This window comes from Oncorhynchus mykiss, chromosome 6 (assembly GCF_057628025.1).
Source record: "Oncorhynchus mykiss isolate SJ-2025 chromosome 6, ASM5762802v1, whole genome shotgun sequence".
Classification (NCBI taxonomy): domain Eukaryota; kingdom Metazoa; phylum Chordata; class Actinopteri; order Salmoniformes; family Salmonidae; genus Oncorhynchus; species Oncorhynchus mykiss.
This window is the reverse complement of record NC_143027.1, coordinates 49451178-49477792: the sequence shown is the minus strand read 5'-3', so window position 1 is coordinate 49477792 and position 26615 is coordinate 49451178. Positions and strand designations below refer to the sequence as shown.

General features: G+C 43.2%; 1 protein-coding gene across 21 annotated transcripts in view; it reads left to right on the top strand.

The window, feature by feature from the left end:
* Positions 1-26615, top strand: part of cntrl (centriolin) — a 113081-nt gene that overhangs the window by 17545 nt on the left and 68921 nt on the right. For 14 of the 21 annotated variants that reach the window (XM_090238113.1, XM_090238107.1, XM_090238112.1 and 11 more), the window contains exons 6-11: positions 10510-10696; positions 10945-11138; positions 14786-14905; positions 15572-15761; positions 16026-16135; positions 22059-22253. In XM_090238113.1, the coding sequence (XP_090094239.1) occupies positions 10510-10696; positions 10945-11138; positions 14786-14905; positions 15572-15761; positions 16026-16135; positions 22059-22253 (996 nt within the window). The remainder of the gene's footprint in view (positions 1-10509; positions 10697-10944; positions 11139-14785; positions 14906-15571; positions 15762-16025; positions 16136-22058; positions 22254-26615) is intronic. The other 7 variants (XM_090238120.1, XM_090238115.1, XM_090238118.1 and 4 more) reach the window with 3 other exon arrangements.

Here is a 26615-nt window from a genome sequence, read left to right as displayed (position 1 = left end):
CTGGTTCATCCTTGGGAGCAATTTCTAAACGCCTGAAGGTACCACGTTCATCTGTACAAACAATAGTACGCAAGTATAAACACCATTGGACCACGCAGCCGTCATACCGATCAGTAAGGAGACGCGTTTTGTCTCCTAGAGATGAATGTACTTTGGTGCGAAAAAGGCAAATCAATCCCAGAATAACAGCAAAGGACCTTGTGAAGATGCTGGAAGAAACAGGTACAAAATGATCTATATCCACAATAAAACAAGTCCTATATCGATATAACCTGAAATGGTGCTCAGCAAGGAAGAAGCCACTGCTCCAAAACCGCAATAAAAAAGCCAGACTACGGTTTGCAACTACACATGGGAACAAAGATTGTACTTTTTGGAGAAATGTCCTCTGGTCTGAAGAAACAAAAATAGAACTGTTTGGCCATAATGACCATTGTTATGTTTGGAGGAAAAAGGGGGATGCTTGCAAGCTGCGGAACACCCTCCCAACTGTGATGCACAGGGGTGGCAGCATCATGTTGTGGGGGTGCTTTGCTTTTGGAGGGACTGGTGCACTTCACAAAATAGATGGCTTCATCAGGAAAGAAAATGATAAGCATATATTAAAGCAACATCTCAAGACATCAGTCAGGAAGTTAAAGCTTGGTTGCAAATGGGTCTTCCAAATTAACAATGACCCCCCCAAGCATACTTCCAAAGTTGTGGCAAAATGGCTTGAGGACAACAAAGTCAATGTATTGGAGTGGCCATCACAAAGCCCTGACCTCAATCCCATAGAAAATGTGTGGGCAGAACTGAAAAGGCGTGTACGAGCAAGGAGGCCTACAAAGCCGTGCAATAGATTATGGTCATTGTTGTTAGATTAGCGCTGAAAACGTGATGTAGAACATTGGCCTGTTGGAAACTACAACTCCCTACTACATCGCACAGTCCGGGCATGATCTGATTTATCTGTACAGGAAGTGCAGCGCAATGTGCACATTGAGCTCACAGAAAAAAAAAACTACGAAATGGAATTCAGATAATTAAACCGACGTTGGTCAGTTAGTTGTTTAAAAACTGAGAAATAACCGCCATTTTGGGTAATCGCTCAGCCCTAGTTGTTTGTAAAGACCTGACATTTCATCCTGTTTTGGTGGGATGGAGTTTTGGTCCAAAATGTGTTAATAGACACATTTTAGGCCAAACAAGTGGTAAATTAGGCCAAATAGGTTGTACATTTAGTTAATAGACCAAATAGAAAGAGTTTCAAACAGGTCTACCAATAACAGTTAGTTTTTCCCTCCCTGCTCAGACCACTCCAAAACAGTTCTAGCAAATGTCTTGCTTGAGAAATTGCTATTTGCTATGAAGCTACTATTTTTGTTTCTTTTTGACAATTTTAATTGAAGACAATTGCAGTCAGGTACTTAATTGTTACATAGTAATAATTTGATATTGAGATGCATTGGACCTTTTTAAGATGGTACTTTACTAATCCTTAAAGGGGAAATTTGATTGCACCAGCCAATACATTCTTGAGATGGCGCCGACAGAGATGGTTGCCTCGCTTTGCGTTCTTAGGAAACTATGCAATATTTAGTTTTTTAATATATTGTTTCTTACATTGTTACTCCAGGAAATCTTAAGTCTTATTACATACAGCCGGGAATAATTATTTGATATAAGAGCAACGTCAACTTACCAACATTACAACCAGGAATACGACTTTCCCGAAGCAGATCCTCTCTTCGGAATACCACCCAGGACAATGGATCTAATACCAGCAGCTGACCGAAAACAACAACGACGCAGAAGGGGCAGAGCAGTCTTCTGGTCAGGCTTCGTAACCGGGCACATCGCTCACCGCTCCAGAGTATACTACTCACCAATGTCCAGTCTCTTGACAACAAGGTAGACGAAATTCAAATAAGGGTTGCCTTCCAGAGAGACATCAGAGATTGTAACATTCTGTTTCACAGAAACATGGCTCTCTCTGATATGTTTTCGGAATCGGTCCAGCCACCGTGCTTCTCCATGCAACGTGCCGACAGAGATGAACACCTCTCTGGGAAGAAGAATGGCGGGGGTGTATGCTTTATGATTAACAACTCATGGTGTGATCATAACAACAGACAGAAACTCCAGTCCTTCTGCTCACCTGACCTAGAATTCATCAAATGCAGGCCATTCCACCTACCAAGAGAATTCTAATCAGATATAGTAACTGTTGTGTACACCGTAAACACCAAGACGGCCCTCAAGGAACTTTACTGGACTCTATGTAAATTGGAAACTATATACCCGGAGGCTGCATTTATTGTAGCTGGGGATTTTAACAAAGCAAATTTGAGATCAATGTTACCTAAATTTTACAAGCATATTGATAGCACAACACGTAGGGCTAATACTCTCGACCACTGCTGCTCTAACTTCCGCGTTGCATACAAAGCCCTCCCCCGCCCTCCCTTCAGCAAATCTGACCACGACTCCATCTTGCTCATCCCGGCTTATAGGCAGAAACTCAAACAGGATGTACCAGTGACGAGAACCATTCATTGCTGGTCTGACCAGTCGGAAGCCACACTCCAAGATTATTTTGATCACGCGGACTGGAATATGTTCCGGTCAGCCTCTCAGAACGACATTGATCTATACGCTGACTCGGTGAGTGCGTTTATAAATAAGTGCATTGGAGATGTCGTACTCGCTGTGACTGTTGAAGTCAACCCTAACCAGAAACCGTGGCTGGATGGCGGCATTCGCGAAAAACTGAAACCTCGATCCACCGCATTTAACCATGGAAAGAGGTCTGGTAATATGGCTGAATATAAACAGTGTAGTTATTCCCTCCGCAAGCCATTCAAACAAGCAAAATGCCGGAATAGGGACAAGGTGGAGTCACAATTCAACGGCTCAGACACGAGACATATGTGGCAGGGTCTACAGGAAATCGGGGATTACAAAAACAGCCACGTTACGGATACAGACGTCGCGCTTCCAGACAAACTAAACACCTCCTTTGCCCACTTTGAGGATAATACAGTGCCACCGTCGCGGCTTGCTAACAAAGACTGCGCCCCACCCCTCTCCTTCTCAGTGGCTGACGTGAGTAAAACATTTAAACATGTTAACCCTCGCAAGGCTGCTGTCCCAGACGGCATCCCTAGCCGCGTCCTCAGAGCATGCGCAGACCAGCTGGCTGGTGTGTTTACAGACATATTTAACTTCTCTGAACCACCCATCACAGATCCGGTATAATTGTCATCAGCAACGCTGAATAGCATAGCGCCACAGTCAAATAATATTTCTAGAAATATTCATTCATGAAATCACAAGTGCAATATTGCAAAACACAGCTTAGCCTTTTGTTAATCCACCTGTCGTCTCAGATTTTGAAATGATGCTTTACAGCGAAAGCAATACAAGCGTTTGTGTAAGTTTATCGATCGCTCGACAAAACAATAAGTACACTTAGCATCAGGTAACTTGGTCACGAAATTCAGAAAAGCAATCAAATTAATCGTTTACCTTTGATCTTCGGATGTTTTCACTCACGAGACTCCCAGTTAGACAACAAATGTTCCTTTTGTTCCATAAAGATATTTTTTATATCCAAATACCTCTGTTAGTTTGGTGCGTTATGCCCAGGAATCCACCGGAAAGAGCGGTCACGACAATGCAGACAAAAATTCCAAATTATATCCATAATGTCCACAGAAAAATGTCAAACGTTTTTTATAATCAATCCTCAGGGTGTTTTTCAAATATCTATTCGATATTATATCAACCGGGACAGTTGGCTTTTCACTAGGACCGGGAGGAACAATGACCACCTTTCTCTGTTGCGCACAACTCACTCTGAGAGCCCCCACCTATCCACTTACGCAATGTGGTCGTTCACGCTCATTCTTCAAAATAAAAGCCTGAAACTATGTCTAAAGGCTGTTGACACCTTAGGGAAGCCATAGAAAAAGGAATCTGGTTGATATCCCTTTAAATGGGCAGTAGGGATGCATAACAACAGAGAGGTTTCAAAAACAGGGGCATTTTCTGATTGGATTTTCCTCAGGTTTTAGCCTGCAATATCAGTTCTGTTTAACTCACAGACAAAATGTTGACAGTTTTGGAAACTTTAGAGTGTTTTCTATCCTAATCTGTCAATTATATGCATATTCTAGCATCTGGTCCTGAGAAATAGGCCGTTTACATTGGGAACGTTATTTTTCCAAACATAAAAATAGTGCCCCCTAGCTTCAAGTGGTTTTAATCGCTCCCTATCCCAGTCTGTTGTCCCCGTATGCTTCAAGATGGCTACCATTGTTCCTGTTCCCAAGAAGGCAAAGATAACTGAATTGAATGACTACCGCCCCGTAGCACTCACTTCTGTCATCATGAAGTGCTTTGAGAGGCTAGTCAAGGATCATTTCACCGCCACCCTAGACCCACTTCAGTTTGCATACTGCCCCAACAGGTCCACAGATGACGCAATCACCATCGCACTGCACACTGCCCTATCCCATCTGGACAAAAGGAATACCTACGCTGTTCATTGACTACAGCTCAGCATTCAACACCATAGTACCCTCCAAGCCAGCTAACGGTCATCAGCTAACCCCTAGCTCGGAAAGCTCTCGCCAGTTTGTACAACGCGATTTAACCAGAGCATACCGGACCTATTTTTCTCTCCATATCCCCAGATTCCTATCGCAAGCTCTGAACCTTCTCACATTCGCAGCGAACGTCCCCTGAATGCTAGCTGTCTAGAGCACAACGGACTGTTGGCTCATCGAATCCATTCCGAAGCCACTAGCTAGCAGTCAGCTATCCTTTGCTAGCGGTCATCAGCTACCTTTATCCTGGCTAACTCTCGCCAGTCTGTACAGCGCCAGTCAAACCAGAGCTAGACGGACTTCTTCTCCATATCTCCGGATTCCTACCGCAAGCTCTGAACCTTTTTTATTTAAATGTTTTATTTATTTTTAAACATTTTTATTATGATGATTTTTTTTCCCCCACCTGCAATTATAGCAGCTAACAACCCCTGAACGCACAGCCGCTAATCCGCGGCCTGCTAGCTATCTAGCTATCTATTGGACTGCTGGCTTAAGAGGCCCTTTGGACATATTTCCTTGGCCACTATACATATTTTGCCAATTGGCCTGGTTTACCACACAGAGTCCTGCTGATCCGTCCGCTGATGTAACTGCACGAGGGGGCCACAACAGACTTTCCTCCATCGCGTCATCCCTCTAAGGCCTTTCTGTTAGCCTGCTAGCCCGCTAGCCCCGTGCCGCTAGCTGCCTGAAGCCACGCACTGGACTTGTATGAACACCCGGCTACGCATGCCTTTCCCTAACATCACCTTGCCGTGTCGATTGCTGTTCTGGTTTGTAACTATTGTTTTATTTCACTGTAGAGCCTCTAGCACTGCTCAACACGCCTCGGCTAACAATTTAGTTCCACCTCCCACACACGCAGTGACATCACCTGGTTTAAATGCTATTTCTAGAGACAGTATCTCTTTCATTATCACTATAGGCACAGGTTTACCCCCACTGTATTCACATCCTACTATACCTTTGTCTGTACATTATGCCTTGAATATATTCTACTGTACCCAGAAATCTGCTCCTTTTACTCTCTGTTCTGAACGCACTAGGTGTCCAGTTCTGTTAGCCTTTAGCCGTACCCTTATCCTACTCCTCCTCCGTTCCTCTGGTGATGTTTTCCGACAAGATAGAACTGCCAAAGGGGGCGGTGTTGCAATTTACTGCAGATAACCTGCAGAGTTCTTACTATCCAGGTCTGTACCCAAACAATTTGAGCTTCTACTTCTAAAAATGGACCTCTCCAGAAACAAGTCTCTCACTGTTGCCGCTTGCTATAGACCACCCTCTGCCCCCAGCTGTGCCCTCGACACCATATGTGATTTGATTGTCCCCCATCTATCTTCTGAGCTCGTGCTGCTAGGTGACCTAAACTGGGACATGATTAACACCCTGGCCATCCTACAATCTAAGCTTGATGCCCTCAATCTCACACAAACGATCAATGAACCTACCAGATATAACCCCAAATCCGTGAACACGGGCACCCTCATAGATATCATCCTAACTAACTCACCCTCCAAATACACCTCTGGTGTTTTCAACCAAGATCTCATCGATCACTGCCTCATTGCCTGCATCCGTAATGGGTCTGCGAGCAAACGACCACCCCTCATCACTGTCAAACGCTCCATAAAACACTTCTGCGAGCGGGCCTTTCTAATCAACCTGGCCGGGGTATCCTGGAATGACATTGACCTCATCCCGACAGTAGAAGATGCCTGGTTGTTCTTTAAAAGTGCCTTCCTCACCATCTTAAATAGGCATGCCCCATTAAAAAAAATGTAGTACCAGGAATAGATAAAGCCCTTGGTTCACTCCAGACCTGTCTGCCCTTGACCAGCACAAAAACATCCTGTGCCGTTCTGCATTAGCATCGAATAGCCCCCGTGATATGCAACTTTTCAGGGAAGTTAGGAACCAATATACACAGGCAGTTAGAAAAGCTAAGGCTAGCTTTTTTAAACAGAAATTTGCATCCTGCAGTACAAACTCAAAAAAGTTCTGGGACACTAAAGTCCATGGAGAATAAGAGCACCTCCTCCCAGCTGCCCACTGCTCTGAGGCTAGGAAACACTGTTACAACTGACAAATCCACTATAATTTAGTTTAGTTTAATTTCAATAAGCATTTTTCTACGGCTGGCCATGCTTTCCACCTAGCTACCCCTACCCCGGTCAACTCCCCGGCACCCTCCACAGCAACCCGCCCAAGCCCCCACCATTTCTCCATCACCTATATCCAGATAGATGATGTTCTGAAAGAGCTGCAAAATCTGTACCCCTACAAATCAGCCGGGCTAGACAATCTGGACCCTCTCTATCTAAAAAATGATCGGCCGAAATTGTTGCAACCCCTATTACTAGCCTGTTCAACCTCTCTTTCGTATCGTCTGAGATTCCCAAAGATTGGAAAGCTGCCGCGGTCATTCCCCTCTTCAAAGGGGGAGACACTCTAGACCCAAACTGCTACAGACCTATATCTATCCTACCCTGCATCTCTAAGGTCTTTGAAAGCCAAGTTAATGAACAGATTACTGACCATTTTGAATCACATCGTACCTTCTCCGCTATGCAATCTGGTTTCCGAGCTGGTCATGGGTGCACCTCAGCCACACTCAAGGTCCTAAACGATATCATAACCGCCATCGATAAGAGACATCATTGTGCAGCTGTATTCATCGACCTGGCCAAGGCTTTCGACTCTGTCAATCACCACATTCTAATTGGCAGACTCCACAGCCTTGGTTTCTCAAATGATTGCCCTGCCTGATTCACCATCTACTTCTCTGATAGAGCTCAGTGTGTCAAATCGGAGGGCCTGTTGTCCGGACCTCTGGCAGTCTCTATGGGGGTGCCACAGGGTTCAATTCTCGGGCCGACTCTCTTCTCTGTATACAGTGGGGCAAAAAAGTATTTAGTCAGCCACCAATTGTGCAAGTTCTCCCACTTAAAAAGATGAGAGGCCTGTAATTTTCATCATAGGTACACTTCAACTATGACAGACAAAATGAGAAGAAAATCCAGAAAATCACATTGTAGGATTTTTAATGAATTTATTTGCAAATTATGGTGGAAAATAAGTATTTGGTCACCTAAAAACAAGCAAGATTTCTGGCTCTCACAGACCTGTAACTTCTTCTTTAAGAGGCTCCTCTGTCCTCCACTCGTTACCTGTATTAATGGCACCTGTTTGAACTTGTTATCAGTATAAAGACCCACTGTACATCAATGATGTCTCTCTTGCTGCTGGTGATTCTCTGATCCACCTCTACGCAGACGACACCATTCTGTATACTTCTGGCCCTTCTTTGGACACTGTGTTAACTAACCTCCAGACGAGCTTAAATTCCATACAACTCTCCTTCCGTGGCCTCCAACTACTCTTAAACGCAAATAAAACTAAATGCATGCTATTCAGCCAATCATTGCCCGCACCTGCCCGCCCATCCAGCATCACCACTCTGGACGGATCTGACTTAGAATACGTGGATAACTACAAATACCTAGGTGTCTGGCTAGACTGTAAACTCTCCTTCCAGACTCGCATTAAGCATCTCCAATCAAAAATTAAATCTAGAATCGGCTTCCTATTTCGCAACAAAGCTTCCTTCACTCATGCTGCCAAACATACCCTCGTAAAACTGACCATCCTACCGATCCTTGACTTCGGCGATGTCATCTATAAAATAGCCTCCAACACTATACTCAGCAAACTGGATGTAGTCTATCACAGTGCCATCCGTTTTGCCACCAAAGCCCCATACACTACTCACCACTGCGACCTGTATGCTCTCGTTGGCTGGCCCTCGCTTCATACTCGTCGCCAAACCCACTGGCTACAGGTTATCTACAAGTCTCTGCTAGGTAAAGCCCTGCCTTATCTCAGCTTGCTGGTCACCATAGCAGCACCCACTCGTAGCATGCGCTCCAGCAGGTATATCTCACTGGTCACCCTCAAAGCCAATTCCTCCTTTGGTCGCCTTTCCTTCCAGTTCTCTGCTGCCACTGACTGGAACGAACTGCAAAAATCACTGAAGCTGGAGATTCCCATCTCCCTCACTTGCTTTAAGAACCAGCTGTCAGAGCAGCTCACAGATCACTGCACCTGTTCATAGCCCATCTTTATACAGCCCATCTATCTACCTCATCCCCATACTGTATGTATTTATTTTGCTCCTTTTGCACCACAGTATCTCTACTTGCACATCCATCTTTTGCACGTCTACCATTCCAGTGTTTAATTGCCATATTGTAATTACTTCGCCACCATGGCCTATTTATTGCCTTAACTCCCTTATTTGACCTAATTTGCACTAATTGTATATAGACATTGTTTTCTTTTTTTTCTACTGTATTATTGACTATGTTTTGTTCATTCCATGTGTAACTCTGTGTTGTTGTATGTGTCGAACTGCTATGCTTTATCTTGGCCAGGTCGCAGTTGTAAATGAGAACTTGTTCTCAACTTGCTTACCTGGTTAAATAAAGGTGAAATAAAATAAATAAAAAATATTTTTTTAAAAGCTCATCATCAAGCTGGAGGCCCTGGGTCTCAGTCCCTCCCTGTGCAACTGGGTCCTAGACTTTCTGATGGGCCAACCCCAGGTGGTGAATTTTGGAAACATCTCCAGTTTGCTGTCCCTCAATCTCCAGTTTGCTGACCCCACAAGGGTGTGTGCTCAGCCTTCTCCTGTACTCTCTGTTCACCCACTACTGCGTGGCCATGCACGCCTCCAACTCAATCATCAAGTTTGCAGATGACACAACAGTAGTGGGCTTGATCACCAACAAAGACAAGACAGCCTACAGGGAGGAGGTGAGGGCACTCGGAGTGTGGTGTCGGGAAAATAACCTCACTCAACGTCAACGAAAACAAAGGAGATGATCTTGGACTTCAGGAAACGGCAGAGGGAGCACCCCCCCATCCCCCCCATCCACACCTGAGGGTCAGCAGTTGAGAAGGTGGAAGTTCCTGGGCGTACACATAGCAGACAAATTGGAATGGTCCACCCACACAGACAGCGTGGTGAATCAAATCACATTTTATTTGTCACATACACATGGTTAGCAGATGTTAATGTGAGTGTAGCAAAATGCTTGTGTAGAGAAATGCTTGTAAAAGTGAAGAAGACGCAACAGAGCCTCCTCAACATCAGGAGGCTGAAGAAATTTGGCTTGTCACCCAAAACCCTGACAAACTTTTACCGATGCACAATGGAGAGCATCCTGTCGGGCTGTATCACAGCCTGGTAAGGCAACTGCCCCGCACACAACCGCAAGGCTCTCCAGAGTGTAGTGCGGTCTGCCCAATGCATCACCAGGGGCAAAGTACCTGCCCTCCATGACACCGACAGCACCCGATGTCACAGGAAGGCCAAAAAGCTCATCAAAGATAACAGCCACCCAAGCCCCTGCCTGTTCACACCTCTATCATCCAGAAGGTGAGGTCAGTACAGGTGCATCAACGCTGGGACCCGAGAGATAGAAGCTGTTTCTCAGTCTCAAGGCCATCAGACTGCTAAACCGCAATCACTAACTCAGAGGCTGCTGCCTTCATTGAGACCCAATCACTGGACACTTTAATAAATGGATCACTAGTCACTTTAAATAATGCCACTTTAATATTGTTTATATATCTTACATTACTCATATCACATGTATATACTGTATTTTATACCATCTACTGCACCTTGCCTATGCCGCTCGGCTAACGCTCTTCCATATACTTCAATGTACATATTCTCATTCACCACTTTAGATTTGTGTGTATTAGGTAGTTGTTGGGGGAATTGTTATATATTACTGCACTGTTGGAACTAGAATAACAAGCATTTCACTACTCGCATCTGCTAACCATGTGTATGTGACCAATAAAATTATATTTTTTGTCTTTCTCTTCATACCCGGGGCTGCTGCAGCTGCATGAGCTGTCCAGACTAAAGCCTCTGAAAAACCTAACAGAGTTGACCTTGGCAGAGAACCCTATAGCCAATCTCCCCCATTACCGTCTCTTCCTGGTTTTCCACCTGAGGTCACTTGAGACACTGGACGGGCAGCCTATAAGCCAGGAAGAGAGAGAGCAGGCCCCCCAGCGCTTTCAAATGGGTACATTGCAGTATTGCACAATCCCTGCTTAAAACCATGAAAGGGTCTCATTACTAGATGAGCCTTTGTATATTTTAGATACTTGGTGTGTATTCATTTAGTGCAAACCTTAAAGTCCCTCTTCATTTTGGCCTGTTTGCTTCTGTTAGTTTCCTAGTGAATATACAGTACCTCAGTACCACACTTAGGTTGTTTCCTAGTTGGTACTGTTAGTGGAAATGGCAACTCTTTTCATGCTGTGGTTGCAGAGGAGATTGAGCGTCTGGAGCAGGACCTAGAGTGTCGTGTGGCAGAGATCGGGAGGCTGCAGAGTGAGCAGGTGGCTGCAGTGGAGGAGCTTGAGCAGCAGGAGGAGCTCATTGACCAACTGCAGCTAAAGAGCCTGCAGCAACAGCACTGCCAGACCCAGCAGGAGCAGGAGCTGGACACTAAGACAGAGCTGGTGGGCATTTATCTCAACATGCATGCACTCACTCAAACACAGACAGAGAGAAAGAGACACACACACACACACCAGGGTTTCCGTTAGGAAAATGTGGTGCCGGACAACGTGACTGGTAAGATTTTAATTTACCGGCCATTTGAGAAATTTACCGAACCGATATGCGTTGGGTGTGTCTCAATAGGGCAGCCACCCACGGTGCTCAGAATGACGGATCGCATTTTGATTATGGCAATTCATCATAACATGCCAAGCAGCTACTGTAATGAGGCATCCGATAAAACATAATTTTCAAACATTTGCAAACAAATACAATTAGCGGGAAAACACCATTCTAAACAATGCACCTGGTGCGAGCAGTATATGACAGAGATGAACATTTTCGGTAGAAACTTGGTGAATCTAAAGATGCAACAACTAGGATGGGTTACTAATATACAGTGGTTCTTCCTGTAAAAGTTGTGTAATACTGCAGCACACCTTACGGGCTGCCGCAGAATTCTATGGCAGGTTATTTAATTGTCAGCCATTGTTACCATTAATGCTAGTTAGTGCTAGTTTGACAACCAAAGGGCATCCTTGAGAAGCATTTGATAGCTTTCAATATTGGCTGTACTAGAGAATTTAAAATATATTTTTTTAAGAACTTAGTATATGGGATTGATTTTAAGAAAATTTTAATTAATTAGATTAATATTGTAGTCTTAAGAAAAACAAAACCAACAGGGTTTCCGTTATGAAAATATGGCGCTGTACAACATGACGATCGGGAGTAGGCTACAGTACTAAGAGCATAACATTTCCACATTTCCAATTTGTTTCATTACAGCCTTATTCTAAAATGGTTTAAATCATTTTTTCCCCTCATCAATTTACATACAATATCCCATAATGACAAAGGGAAACAGGTTTTTAGAAATTTTTGCAAATGTATTAAAAATTAAAAACATACCTTATTTACACAAGTCCGCCTGTGGTAAATTCAATTGTTTGGGCATGATTTGGAAAGGCACACACCTGTCTTTATAAGGTCCCACAGTTGACAGTGCATGTCAGAGCAAAAACCAACACATGAGATCGAAGGAATTGTCCGTAGAGCTCCGAGGCAGGATTTTGTCGAGGCACAGATCTGGGGAAGGGTACCAAAAAAAAAAACTGCAGCATTGAAGATCCCCAAGAACACAGTGGCCATCATTCTTAAATGGAAGAAGTTTGGAACCGCCAAGACTCTTCCTAGAGCTGGCCACGTGGCCAAACTGAGCAATCGGGGGACAAGGGTCTTGGTCAGGGAGGTGACCAAGAACCTGATGGTCACTCTGACAGAGCTCCAGACTTCCTCTGTGGAGATGGGAGAACCTTCCAGAAGGACAACCATCTCTGCAGCACTCCACCAATCAAGCCTTTATGGTAGAGTGGCCAGACGGCAGCCACTTCTCAGTAGAAGGCACATGGCGGCTTACTTGAAGTTTGCCAAAAGGCACCTGACCATGAGAAACAAGATTCTCTGATGAAACCAAGATTGAAATCTTTGGCCTGAATGCCAAGCGTCATGTCAGGAATTAACCTGGCACCATCTCTACGGTGTAGCATGGTGGTGGCAGCATCATGCTGTGGGGATGTTTTTCAGTGGCAGGGACTGGGAGACTAGTCAGGATCGAGGTAAAGATGAACGGAGCAAAGTGCAGAGAGATCCTTGATGAAAATCTTCTCCGACTGGGGCAAAGGTTCACCTTCAAAAAGGACAATGACCCTAAACACACAGCCAAGAAAACACAGAAGTGGCCTCAGGACAGCCAGAGCCCGGACTTGTACCAAATCGAACATCTCTGGAAAGACTTGAAAATGTCTGTGCAGCGACACTCCCTATTCAACTTGACAGAGCTTAAGAGGATTTGCAGATAAGAATTGGAGAAACTCCCCAAATACAGGTGTGCCAAGCTTGTAGCGTCGTACCCAAGCAGACGTGAGGCTGTAATCGCCAAAGGTGCTTCAACAAAGTACTGAGTAAAGGGTTTGAATACTTATGTAAATGTGATATTTCAGTTTTTGTTATTTTTATACATTTTGAAAAATGTATTAACCTGTTTTTTGCATTGTCGTTATGGGGTATTGTGTGTAGATTGATGAGGGGGAAAAAAACGTTTTAAGCAATTTGAGAATTATCCTTTAACGTAGCAAAATGTGGAAAAATAATAATTTCCGAATGCACTATATAGCCGCCAATGATCACGGTGTATCAGTGTTCGTACGGCAGAGGCTGGTGCTCTCACATTAGTTATATTTTTTGTTTTATATTTTTTGCCTTTTAAATAAGATTTTTATGATTAACCACTTGACAAAAAAATAAAATAATTGCATCTGTGGTTGGATTTTCATACAAGGTAAGACATGCCTCATAATATGATGTAAATCATTCAGATTTCAAACAATTAACTAAGTGCGTACTGCCTCCAGCTCTCATTGTAGAGTGGTTGGTGACTTGCTGAAAGCTTGCCTACCTTTATTTTTTCTCCTGGTCAATTTGACCGGCAACAATTTTATTCATGGGCTTTTCATTTTATTAGACAAAACCCGTCAATTACCGGCTAACGGAAATCCTGACATACACACACACAAACACGCAAATTGTCATATAGGATGGAGCTCCTTGAACAACGATGCATTTACGTGTCCTCTAAACTCTTCGTGCCTTCCTCTTCATATTTCTCTCGTCTTTCTGTGCCCATAGCTATTTTCCCGGCCTCTAGTTGATCCTTTCCTGAAGGTAGTATTGCATGGTGTGGTATAGTGTTTGTGTGTATAGAAAGCGAATTCTTTAGTTTTTTTATTGCTCATCGTTCACATGATTTCTTAATGGCCTTTTATGACTTGGTTTCATAAGTCATGCACCCAGGTTGCATCAAACAAAAAAAAACACTAACCTTTTCAAATGCCAGGGCCTCATTCTCTAGTAACTCGTATTCATTATAATATAATAGGCAATACTAATCTTAGATCAGTACATCTACTCTTTATGAATACAGGCCATGATCATGTCTTCATCCATTTTTCTCATTTGCTCTTTGCATGAATTTTCTGTTTGTTTTCCCACTGCATCGTTCTCTTCAGCCTCCTTCATTGCCTGCTCCTCTACTGGATGCTATTTGTCAGGTACTCTGAAGACACACAAATTCATGTGAACCCAATGCCCACTGCTGACCCATGTCCTTGCTTAAATGTCGATGACTCTTCTGTCCATTCAGGTTCTCACTCGCAGAGCACTCTTATGTTTGCTAGCATTTTGTTGTTTTTGTTTGTTTACCTCATGTTTCAGATTAAATATAAAGATGATGATGATAGATGCTGCCTCCTTTTTCTTGGTTTGACTTTATATGGTCATAGCTAGTATAATATACAGGTAATTTTGCACGTTTGTATTTTATTGTGACAAAGTAAATTTAGGTAGATAGTAGCTGCATTTAGATAGGCTATTATACTGAGCAGTGATTTACATGGGATTGACCACCATAAAGATTAGCTATATTTTTCGGAGAGTCCAAAATATTGCCATACATTCCATTCTAACTTGCAGTGAGTGTATGATGCTTTTCTTCAATGTGTTTGTGATATCTCTGTATAATCTCTATACTGCATGGCCGTATTGACAGCTGAAACAGAAAACGGTGGAGCTGACACGAGCATGCCAGAAGCAGTATGAGCTGGAGCAGGAGTTAGCCTTTCAGAAGATCGACGCCAAGTTTGAACCATATCCCTATTACCCAGACCATGTGAGTGCATCCATCCAGACCCATCTCTCCATTCAGTTGTTGCCTTAGGGTCTGCCGACAATGGCACCCTATACCCTATACAGTGCAATACTTCTGGTCAGAAGTAGTGAACTATACACTGAGTGTACAAAACATTAAGGACACCTCTTTCCATGACCTAGACTGACCAGGTGAAAGCTGGATTAACTTTATTGATGTCACTTTTTAAATCCAATTTAATCAGTGTAGATGAAGGGTAGGAGACTGGTTTAAAAAAATATTTTTAAGCCTTGAGACATGGATGTGTGCCTTTCAGAGGGTGAATGGGCAAGACAATGGATTTAAGTGCCTTTGAACAGGGTATGGTAGTAGGTGCCAGGCGCACCGGTTTGTGTCAAGAACTGCAACACTTCTGGGTTTTTCACGCTCAGTAGTTCCCCGTCTGTATGAAGAATGTTCCATTACCCGATGGACATCAGCCAACTTGACACAACTGTGGGAAGCATTGGAGTCAACATGGGTCAGCATCCCTGTGGAACGCTTTTGAGTCCATGCCCAGACAAATTGAGGCCATGGGGGGTGCATTTCAAGATTAGGAAGGTGTACACTCAGGAAATAAAATGCCATTTTGGATGCACCCTTGGAATCTGCATGAATTTGTGATTAATTTCCCCTCTCTCTCACCAGGAGTTGGAGGCAGAAAGCTTGCTGGGGGAAAGCCCTTACATTGGAAAGGCACGGCACAAAAGGAACGCGGTGGCCTCAGATGGCATCCAGAGTCATCAGATGCCAACTGCAGGCCACATAGAGACAGACAACCCCAGGCAAGATGTGGCTAAGATCAGCTCCAGAGACTGCAGCCAAGAACAGACTAAAGGTACAGAAGAGGGAGTATGGTAAAGTTCGTCCTACTAGATGCTGATCTTGGGTCAGTTAAGGTTTTTTTCCTTCTAATGGCTAAGGTTCGAATTGGAGGAGTGGAAGCTGATATGGTAACACAATATTTTCCTATTGTCTGCATCACCCTGCCTATTGGATGTGAAGTGAACTACATGGTTGTTCCTCTGACTGTTGCTGACTGACGTGAGTGTTAGGTGAGGTGTAGTTAGGTGAGTTCTTGTTTGTGTGACTGTGTCCCCAGCCGAGGAGCGTCTGCAGCAGTTGCACAGGGAGATCGAGGAGGCAGAGCAGCAGGTCCTCAGGGCCGGTGGAGAGCTTCGCCAGCTACAGGAGACACTCTCCCAGAAACAGGTGAGACACCGGCGAAGCTCGGCTCTCCTATTGTCTGTGTCCCAAATGGCACCCTATTTCCTATATAGTGCAGTATTTTTGTCAAAATGAATGCACTTGGTCGTTCCATCAAATTTGTCCCTTTTTGGTAGTGTAACTTTGAATTTTATTAAAACATTTTGTACCAATTTTTTTTTTAACCTAATTTGAAGAGCACATGTTCAACTTAATAAAAAATAAAAAAATCATTTTCAAAAAATCACTATAGTAAGTGCCAAATAAAGTGACAGGGTTGATGATTACATCTCAAATCAGCCAAAAATCCCCTTGACAGAGGGTATGGAAGCTTGTTGTGTGCAACAGGAAGGGGAAATTGAATGAGTAGAACCAGCTCACATGTTGCGCTATGATTTGACAATTAGATGTTCAATGTTAATTTTTTTATATTAATGATGTAAAGGCCCCAGTTTAGAGGACCTGCATGATTCTGGTACTCTTCTGACCTTAATCTTCGCTTATAAATTGATCTGTGGTCACTGTAGATCGAAATGGCTTGCATTGCACACAGTAGTATAGTTTTTGTGCCTATGTGAATTACAGTATGATGGGAAATCTGAAATTAATTCGCTCTTCTGACTGTCCATAAACTGAACCTTATGTCACAGCCACTGACAAAGCACGTGCCTGTAATCCTTACATTGCAGCGCAACAGGAGATGATCTCTAAAATAATTCATAGATTTGAAACAAAAAACACCTTGGTTGTTATAGATTAATAGGGTATGAAAAACGAGTTCCTAACGAGTTCAGGAAGCCGAACGTGTGACGTTCACAGTGGTGGGGGCTGATGTTTTGATCAAGAGACCATTAGAAAATATGCACATTTTCTCTTAACACTAAACATACAAATATGTATTTTACAGTTATAAGGAAGGTGAAATCTTAGTTAGTGGTTAGAATTTGATTGTACTATATTGAGAAAGCATATAAGTCATTTCAAGCCTTCTTCATAGTTTTGTTGAATAGGAAATATGTCACAAAATATTTCATATTTTTATCATATTTGTACTGTTTGCTTGAGCTTGTGTCCTCAAAAGTGACTACACCTCAGCAATTTGTAACTATTTACCAGAAAGATGAGTTTGAACCTTTCTTGGAGTATGCAGCATTACTAGTTATTGTTTATAGTCCTCTTGTGATAAATAATTACTTTTGGGGATTACTTAGATTACGTTCAGTTTACGTAACAGGCTTGTCCTTAAAATTAGGGACAAGTGCCTCCCGAGTGCATTGCAGTGCTACTTACCACTAGAGATCCTGGTTCGAGTCCAGGCTCTGTCGCAGCCGGCCAGTGTCGTCCTGGTTAGGGTAGGGTTTGGCCGGCAGGGATATTCTTGTCCCATCGCGCACTAGCGACTCCTGTGGCGGGCAGGGCACAATGCACGCTGACACGGTCGCCAGGTGTACGGGGTTTCCTCCGACACACATTGGTGCAGCTGGCTTCCGGGTTAAGTGGCCATTGTGTCAAGAAGCAGTGCAGCTTGGTTGAGTTGTGTTTCGGTGGACACACTGCTCTCGACCTTCGCCTCTCCCAAGTTTTGCAGCGATGGGACAAGACTAACTACCAATTGGATACCACAAAATTGAGGAGAAAAGGGGGTTAAAAAAATTACTTTTATCTTTAAGCACAACTGAAGGAAATAAACAATTTATCTGATAGGAAACAGCCAGTGTGGCATCGATATTAGTCAGAAACATTTATTGTAGTGTCAAAATTGACTACAAATTATATGTAAATAAATTATATGTAAATCATTTTGGTCATAAAGTCAGTCTGGTCCAAAACTGAGTTTTGTAAGTGAGTTCGTCATGACTTACTTGAGGGTTGGGTTTTGATTTCGACAATGCTCACTTGCCTAGTAACACAGGATACTCAGCTGTGGTGGTTTGCACTCTATCCAATGCTACCGCAGAACACAGAGACAGTGAGACCTTCCCTGCAGCGGATCGGACTTTGTTTACTTAAGACAACAGGTCGCACATTTTTTTAATTTGAGAAATCCTGCAACGAACTCCTTGGCTTGATTTAAAAATTTGCGACTGAAACCTCCTCGGCAAAAATGTCAAGTCAAGAAATCTGTAATGACTTTTATCTTAGATTCATTCAAAATAGTTTAAGGAAGTGATACTAGCATTGTTCCTATGGTGTCTCATGGGGGACAAACATCACTACCTGCCACATCGAACCATACCACCAAGACTGAAATCAAATTTTTCTTCATGAGCAACATTGATTTCATGTAGATAAACTTTACCTAATAGCAGGAGTGTTTACTAATAATTATAGACTAAGTTAGCAAAACAATTACTTGTCTACATGTCCTCCTCTTTCCAACTGTCGTTTGATGCTCGAGCAGCTAATCCGCTAGACGCGTGGGGGTGTAGAAGCTCTAGCCTATAGGCTATGGCACTTCAGTAAAAAAAATCTTTGTGTGGACTTTCTTATACAGTTGTGGCAAAAAGTTTTGAGAATGACACAATATTAATTTCCACAAAGTTTGCTGCTTCAGTGTCTTTAGATATTTTTGTCAGATGTTACTATGGAATACTGAAGTATAATTACAAGCATTTCATAAGTGTTTGCAGTGTTGACCATTCTTTTTCAAAACCTCTGCAATCCGCCCTGGCATGCTGTCAATTAACTTCTGGGACACATCCTGACTGATGGCAGCCCATTCTTGCATAATCAATGCTTGGAGTTTGTCAGAATTTGTGGGTTTTTGTTTGTCCACCTGCCTCTTGAGGATTGACCACAAGTTCTCAATGGGATTAAGGTCTGGGGAGTTTCCTGGCCATGGACCCAAAATATCAATGTTTTGTTCCTCGAGCCACTTAGTTATTACTTTTGCCTTATGGCAAGGTGCTCCATCATGCTGGAAAAGGCATTGTTCGTCACCAAACTGTTCCTGGATGGTTGGGAGAAGTTGCTCTCGGAGGATGTGCTGATACCATTCTTTATTCATGGCTGTGTTCTTAGGCACAATTGTGAGTGAACCCACTCTCTTAGCTGAGAAGCAACCCCACACATGAATGGTCTCAGGATGCTTTACTGTTGGCATGACACAGGACTGATGGTAGCTCCCACCTTGTCTTCTCCGGACAAGCTTTTTTCCTGATGCCCCAAACAATCGGAAAGGGGATTCATCAGAGAAAATGACTTTACCCCAGTCCTCAGCAGTCCAATCCCTGTACCTTTTGCAGAATATCAGTCTGTCCCTGATGTTTTTCCTGGAGATAAGTGGCTTCTTTGCTGCCCTTCTTGACACCTGGCCATCCTACAAAAGTCTTTGCTTCACTGTGCGTGCAGATGCACTCACACCTGCCTGCTGCCCTTCCTGATCAAGCTCTATACTGGTGTTGCCACAATCCCGCAGCTGAATCAACTTTAGGAGATGGTCCTGGCACTTGCTGGACTTTCTTTGGTGCCCTGAAGCCTTCTTCACAACAATTGAACCCTTCTCCTTGAAGTTCTTGATGATCCGATAAATGGTTGATGTAGGTGCAATCTTAATGGCCTGTTGAGCCCTTATTATGCAAAACAATGATGACAGGCACATGTTTCCTTTTAGGTAACCATGGTTGACAGAGGAAGAACAATGATTCCAAGACCACCCTCCTTTTGAAGCTTCCAGTCTGTTATTCGAGCTCAATCAGCATGACAGCTTAATCTCCAGCCTTGTCCTTGTCAACACTCACACCTGTGTTAACGAGAGAATCACTGACATGATGTCAGCTGGTCCTTTTGTGGCAGGGCTGAAATGCAGTGGACATGTTTTTTGGGGATTCATTTCATTTGCATGGCAAAGAGGGACTTTGCAATTAATTGCAATTCATCTGATCACTCCTCATAACATTCTGGAGTATATGCAAATTGCCATCATACAAACTGAGGCAGCAGACTTTGTGAAAATTAATATTTGTCATTCTCAAAACTTTTGGCCACGACTGTAAATAAATAAATCGCTCTTCTTTTAAAACCGATTGGATGTGGCTGACTATTCATTAATTATTCAATAGCAGTCGACAAGTTTGTTCTGGTTGTGAGGTCTATAATAAGCTAATGTTGTGTCAAATGGACAATGCACCAATCCTATCCAACCTGTCATGCTATAATTAGATACAGAATCTTTTCTTAATTTATAGATTAATCAACGCTGATAAATAGACTATGGAAATGTTGCGTATATTTGTTTGTCAATTTCATTTTCATACTATAGCATAGCTGTCTCTCTCCCCTTCATGCTTTCCTTGTCAATTCATTATCTTATAGCTTACATTTGGTAAGCCTAAGGTTAGGCCTAGGTTTTTTAAATACATTTTAAGGAAAGCAATAACATTTGCTCTTGTGTCTGACAATATAGTATGCTGTTGGCTTTGATTGACAGGTCCTTTTATTTGTGTGTGCGAGTTTGCTGATTCTCTTCTCTATAGGCCTATATGTCTATTCAGAAAGTTTCCTAAAGTAGCCATTAATAGGAATCAAATGCTCCTGTCATGATTTAATCTTGTAAAAGGACTATTTTCAGTAAAGGCCCTTTCTCTTCAAGTCCGTTATTTTCATCCGAATAATTAGGAAGAAAAAAATGAATACGAACACATGTTTTGTTTATGACACCAGTCACGCCAATTGCGAAATATCAGCCTGCCACAATCGATCAATTATTTATGCCAAACGGGTTTAATATTTGCGTATTTTCGCATGGGAAAATAATGTTTACCAATAGAAATTCTTATCTGCACTGCCACTGACAGGTCTGTGGGTTTGCTGTGTGAATTAATTAATACATTTCTCTCTGCCTGTTTTTTTTTTACATTTGCAGTGCAGCAAAGTAGGAATTTAGCCATTGTGATCATATCACACCAGAACTAGGCTACATATCGCTCAGGCTATGGTCTCGATATCTTAAAACGTTCCTTGTCAATTTATATGATAGGCTACATTGATTTAGCATTATTCTATGATGTAGACTATTTTTTTGATATCCTACAGAAATAATTTGAACCTAAGGCAAGTTTTTGTTCATACGTTTTTGGGAAAGGACAAATGTGATTTGCTTATGTGTCAAAGTGAGATGCGCTGCAGGTGCCTTTGATTGATGTGTCCTTTTAGGTGGGTGCATGTATGAATTGACAAATGATCTATGTCCATTCAGAAAGTTTCCTCAAATAGGCCTAGCCTATCTGGACTTCATCTCTTTAATCACATCCAGGGTCAGCATGTGCGGAATGATGACAGGTGCCAGTTTTGTGTTACCTCTTTTATTAAATGGGATGCAACTCATTACAGAGTCCTCTCAAGACACTTTGGACAACATATTGCCACAGAGAATGACTCCGCAGCATTGGTGACGTTATGAGAATTATTCGGAAAAGTGGAGGGAAAAACGCATCAGACTAGGTGTGAATGGGTTAGTCCGTCAAAATCTGTATTTATTTTTAGGAATTCCTCTCCAATTTGACATTTCTTAATTTGTATACTAGTCTAATATTCATAGTAATAACTTTAATAATAAAATGCTACTGATAATAAGGAAGTGTAATGGTATCAGTGTAGTTTCAGGGAAAAGCCACGTGTTTCTTTTGAGTCTGATATGCGCTGATATCCCCCCCCCTACCGGTTATGTCGGTGACCGTGTAGATTGGCTTGGCACTATCCAAAACATTTTTTTCTAATAGTGTAATAACAGTATACAGTAGTCCCAGATCTGTTTGTCCTATTATGTCAACTCCTCATCACTCCTTGTCACTTATTGTCATGCCAAAGAGTTGACATGATTGCACAAACAGATCTGCGACCATGCTACAATAACAGCACTGTTCCACATCAACTAGCCTAATCCACCCCGGACACTTCTAAAAGCCTCTTCTCTCCATCCTTCATCTAGGTGTCCGAGGCAGAGAAAGAGCAACTAAGGCAGAAGCTCCACTGGAGGATCCAGCAAGTGAGGCAGCTGAGAGATGAGGCGGAGGCTCTGGAGGGCCAGCTGGAGATACAGAGCGGGGAAATGAACCGAACCCAGGGAGAGCTGGGCCACCTCCAGGACCTACTCCACACACTGGACCCCAGGGATCCCCAGCATGTTAGTACTTTAGATAGCTAGCTACTAGCTCTGGTCCAGGTCGTTAGTGTGCCTTCCTCCACTAACGGCCTGGACCCGAGCTAGCTATCAGCATCACTTTACACATCCCGCACCACTGACACACTGCAGAGCAACTTATTACATATTGAATACACCAAACTTGCAGGATACACCATTTTAGAACTTTCCTAATCTAGTCTCTTCAGTTGCATACATTGTCTTAGGAAAGTGCTAAGCTATTCCCTTCAGTTGGAATTGATGCAGCACTTCAATATACAGGGTCGATGTGCAGGGGTACGAGGTAGTTGAGGTAGATATGTACAGTAGGGAGAACAAGTATTTGATACACTGCTGATTTTGCAGCTTTTCCTACTTACAAAGCATATAGAGGTCAGTAATGACATAAGTATTTGATCACCTACCAACCAGTAAGAATTCCATCTCTCACAGACCTGTTTGTTTTCTTTAAGAATCCCTCCTGTTCTCCACTCATTACCTGTATTAACTGCACCTGTTTGAACTCATTACGTGTATAAAAGACACCTGTCCACACACTCAATCAAACAGACTCCAACCTCTCCACAATGACCAAGACCAGAGAGCTGTGTAAGGACATCAGGGATACAATGTAGACCTGCACAAGGCTGGGATGGGCTACAGGACAATAGGCAAGCATGGTGAGAAGTCAACAACTGTTGGAGCAATTATTAGAAAATGGAAGAAGTTCAAGATGACGTTCAATCACCCTCGGTCTGGGGCTCCATGCAAGATCTCACCTTGTGGGGCATCAATGATCATGAGGAAGGTAGGGATCAGCCCAGAACTACACGGCAGGACCTGGTCAATGACCTGAAGAGAGCTGGGACCACAGTCTCAAAGAAAACCATTAGTAACACACTACGCCGTCATGGATTAAAATCCTGCAGCGCACACAAGGTCCCCCTGCTCAAGCCACCGCATGTCCAGGCCAGTCTGAAGTTTGCCAATGACCATCTAGATGATCCAGAGGAGGAATGGGAGAAGGTCATATGGTCTGATGAGACAAAAATAGAGCTTTTTGGTCTAAACTCCACTCGCCGTGTTTGGAGGGAGAAGAAGGATGAGTACAACCCAAAGAACACCATCCCAACCGTGAAGCATGGAGGTGCAAACATCATTCTTTGGGGATGCTTTTCTGCAAAGGGGACAGGACGACTGCACCGTATTGAGGGGAGGATGGATGGGGCCATGTATCGCGAGACCTTGGCCAACAACCTCCTTCCCTCAGTAAGAGCATTGAAGATGGGTCGTGGTTGGGTCTTCCAGCATGACAACGACCTGAAACACACAGCCAGGGCAACTAAGGAGTGGCTCCGTAAGAAGCATCTCAAGGTCCTGGAGTGGCCTAGCCAGTCTCCAGACCTGAACCCAATAGAACATATTTGGAGGGAGCTGAAAGTCCGTATTGCCCATCGACAGCCTCGAAACCTGAAGGATCTGGAGAAGGTCTGTATGGAGGAGTGGGCCAAAATCCCTGCTGCAATGTGTGCAAACCTGGTCAAGAAGTACAGGAAACGTATGATCTCTGTAATTGCAAACAAAGGTTTCTGTACCAAATATTAAGTTCTGCTTTTCTGATGTATGAAATACTTATGTCATGCAATAAAATGCAAATTAATTACTTAAATCATACAATGTGATTTTCTGGATTTTTGTTTTAGATTCCGTCTCTCACAGTTGAAGTGTACCTATGATAAAAATTACAGACCTATACATGCTTTGTAAGTAGGAAAACATGCAAAATCTGCAGTGTATCAAATACTTGTTCTCCCCACTGTACATATAGGTATGGATGAAGTGACTGGGCAACGGGATAGATAATAAACAGTAACAGCAGCGTATGTGATGAGTCAAAAGAGATTACTGAAAAAAGGGTCAATGCAGATATTCCGGGTAGCTATTGGTTAACTAATTAGCAGTCTTATCGCTAACCAAACTTTGTGCATCGGTACTGCTTGCGGTAGCAGAGAGAACGGTCTATGACTTGGATGGGCCTTCCTCTGACACCGCCTGGGCCGAATGCACTACCCTCTGTAGCGCTTTGTGGTCAGATGGGGATGCAGCCAGTCAAGATGCTCTCACTGGTGTCAACCTGTTCCACAACATCCCTGTCGATGTGAATGGGGGCGTGTTCGGCCCTCTGTCTCCTGTAGTCATTGATCAGCTCCTTTGTCTTGCTGACATTGATTTAAAGTTTGTTGTTCTGGCACCACACTACCAGGTCTCTTACCTCCTCCCTGTAGGCTGAGCTTGGTGATCAGGCCTACCATTCTTTTGTCGCCCGGCCACGCAGTAGTGTGTTAACAGTGAGTACAGTAGGGGACTAAGCACGCACCCCTGGTGGGCCACCGTGTTGAGGGTCAACGTGGCGGATGTGTTGTTGCCTACTCTCACCAGCTGGGCGTGGCCTGTCAGGAAGTCCAGGATCCAGTTGCAGAGGAAGGTGTTTAATCTCAGGGTCCTTAGCTTAGTGATGAGCTTGGAGGGTACAATGGTGTTGAACGCTGAGCTGTTGTCAATGAACAGCATTATCACATAGGTGTTCCTTTTGGAAAGGGCAGTGTGTGTGCGTGCGTGTGCTTGTGTGTGTACATACAGTACCAGTCAAAAGTTTGGACACCTACTCATTCCAGGATTGTTCTTTATTTCTACTATTTTTTTACATTGTAGAATAAAAGGAAATAACACATGAACTAACCAAAAAAGTGTTAAACAAATCTAAATATATTTGAGATTCTTCAAAGTAGCCACCCTTTGCCTTGATGACAGCTTTGCACACTCTTGGCATTCTCTCAACCAGCCTCACCTGGAATGCTTTTCCAGCCGTCTTGAAGGAGTTCTGACATATGCTGGTCACTTTTTGGCTGCTTTTCCTTTACTCTGCAGTCCAACTCATCCCAAACCATCTCAATTGGTTTGAAGTCGGGTGATTGTGGAGGCCAGGTCATCTGATGCAGCACTCCATCACTCTCCTTCTTGGTCAAATAGCCCTTACACAGCCTGGAGGTGTGTTGAGTCATTGTCCTGTTGAAAAACAAATAATATTCCCACTAAGCGCAAAACAGATGGGATGGCGTATCGCTGCATAATGCTGTGGTAGCCATGCTGTTTAAGTGTGCCTAGAATTCTAGATAAATCAGTGACAGCAGCAAAGCACCCCCTTACCATCACACCACCTCCTCCATGCTTTACGGTGGGAACCACAAATGCGGAGATCATCCATTCACCTACTCTGCGTCTCACAAAAACACAGCGGTTGGAACCAAAAATCTGGAATTTGGAAAAAAACAAAGGACAGATTTCCACCGATTTCCGCTGGTTGAGAAAATGCCAAGAGTATGCAAAGCTGTCATCAAGGCAAAGGGTGGATACTTTGAAGAATCTAAAATATATTTCTATTTAACACTTTTTTTTGTTTACTACATGATTCAATATGTGTTATTTCATTGTTTTGATGTCTTCACTATTATTTTACAATGTAAAAAATAAAGAGAAACCCTTGAATGAGTAGGTGTGTCCAAACTTTTGACTGGGACTGTACAGTTGAAGTCTGAAGTTTACATACACTTAGGTTGGAGTCATTAACTCGTTTTTCAACCACAAATTCTTGTTAACAAACTATACTTTTGGCAAGTCGGTTAGGACTTTGCACGTGACAAGTAATTTTTCCAACAATTGTTTACAGACAGATTAATGATCATGTGGTTTATTCAGCTTCTGCCACATCCAACAAGCTTCAGAGCCGGTGTAGTAGGATTCGATCTTGGTCCTGTATTGACACTTTGCCTGTTTGATGGTTTGTCAGAGGGCGTAGCGGAATTTCTTTTAAGTGTCTGGATTAGAGTCCCGCTCATTGAAACCTGCAGCTCTAGCCTTTACCTCGGTGCGGATGTTGCCTGTAATCCGTGGCTTCTGGTTGGGATATGTATGTACGGTCACTGTAGGGGCAACGTTGTCGATGCACTTATTAATGAAGCTGGCAATTGATGTGGGTAACTCCTCAATGCCAGCAGATGAATCCCGGAACATATTCCAGTCTGTGCTAGCAAAACAGTCCTGTAGCTTAGCATCTGCTTCATCGGACCACTTCCGTATTGAGTACTTTCTGTTTATGTTTTTGCTTGTAAGCAGGAATCGGGAGGATAGATTTATGGTCAGATTTGGAGGGCGAGGGAGAGCTTTGTATGCGTCTCGGTGTGTGGAGTAAAGGTGATCTAGAGTTTTTTGCCTCTAGTTGCACAGGTGACATGCTGGTAGAAATGAGGTAAAACGTACTTCAGTTTTCCTGCATATAAGTCACCAGCCACTAGAAACGCTATTGAG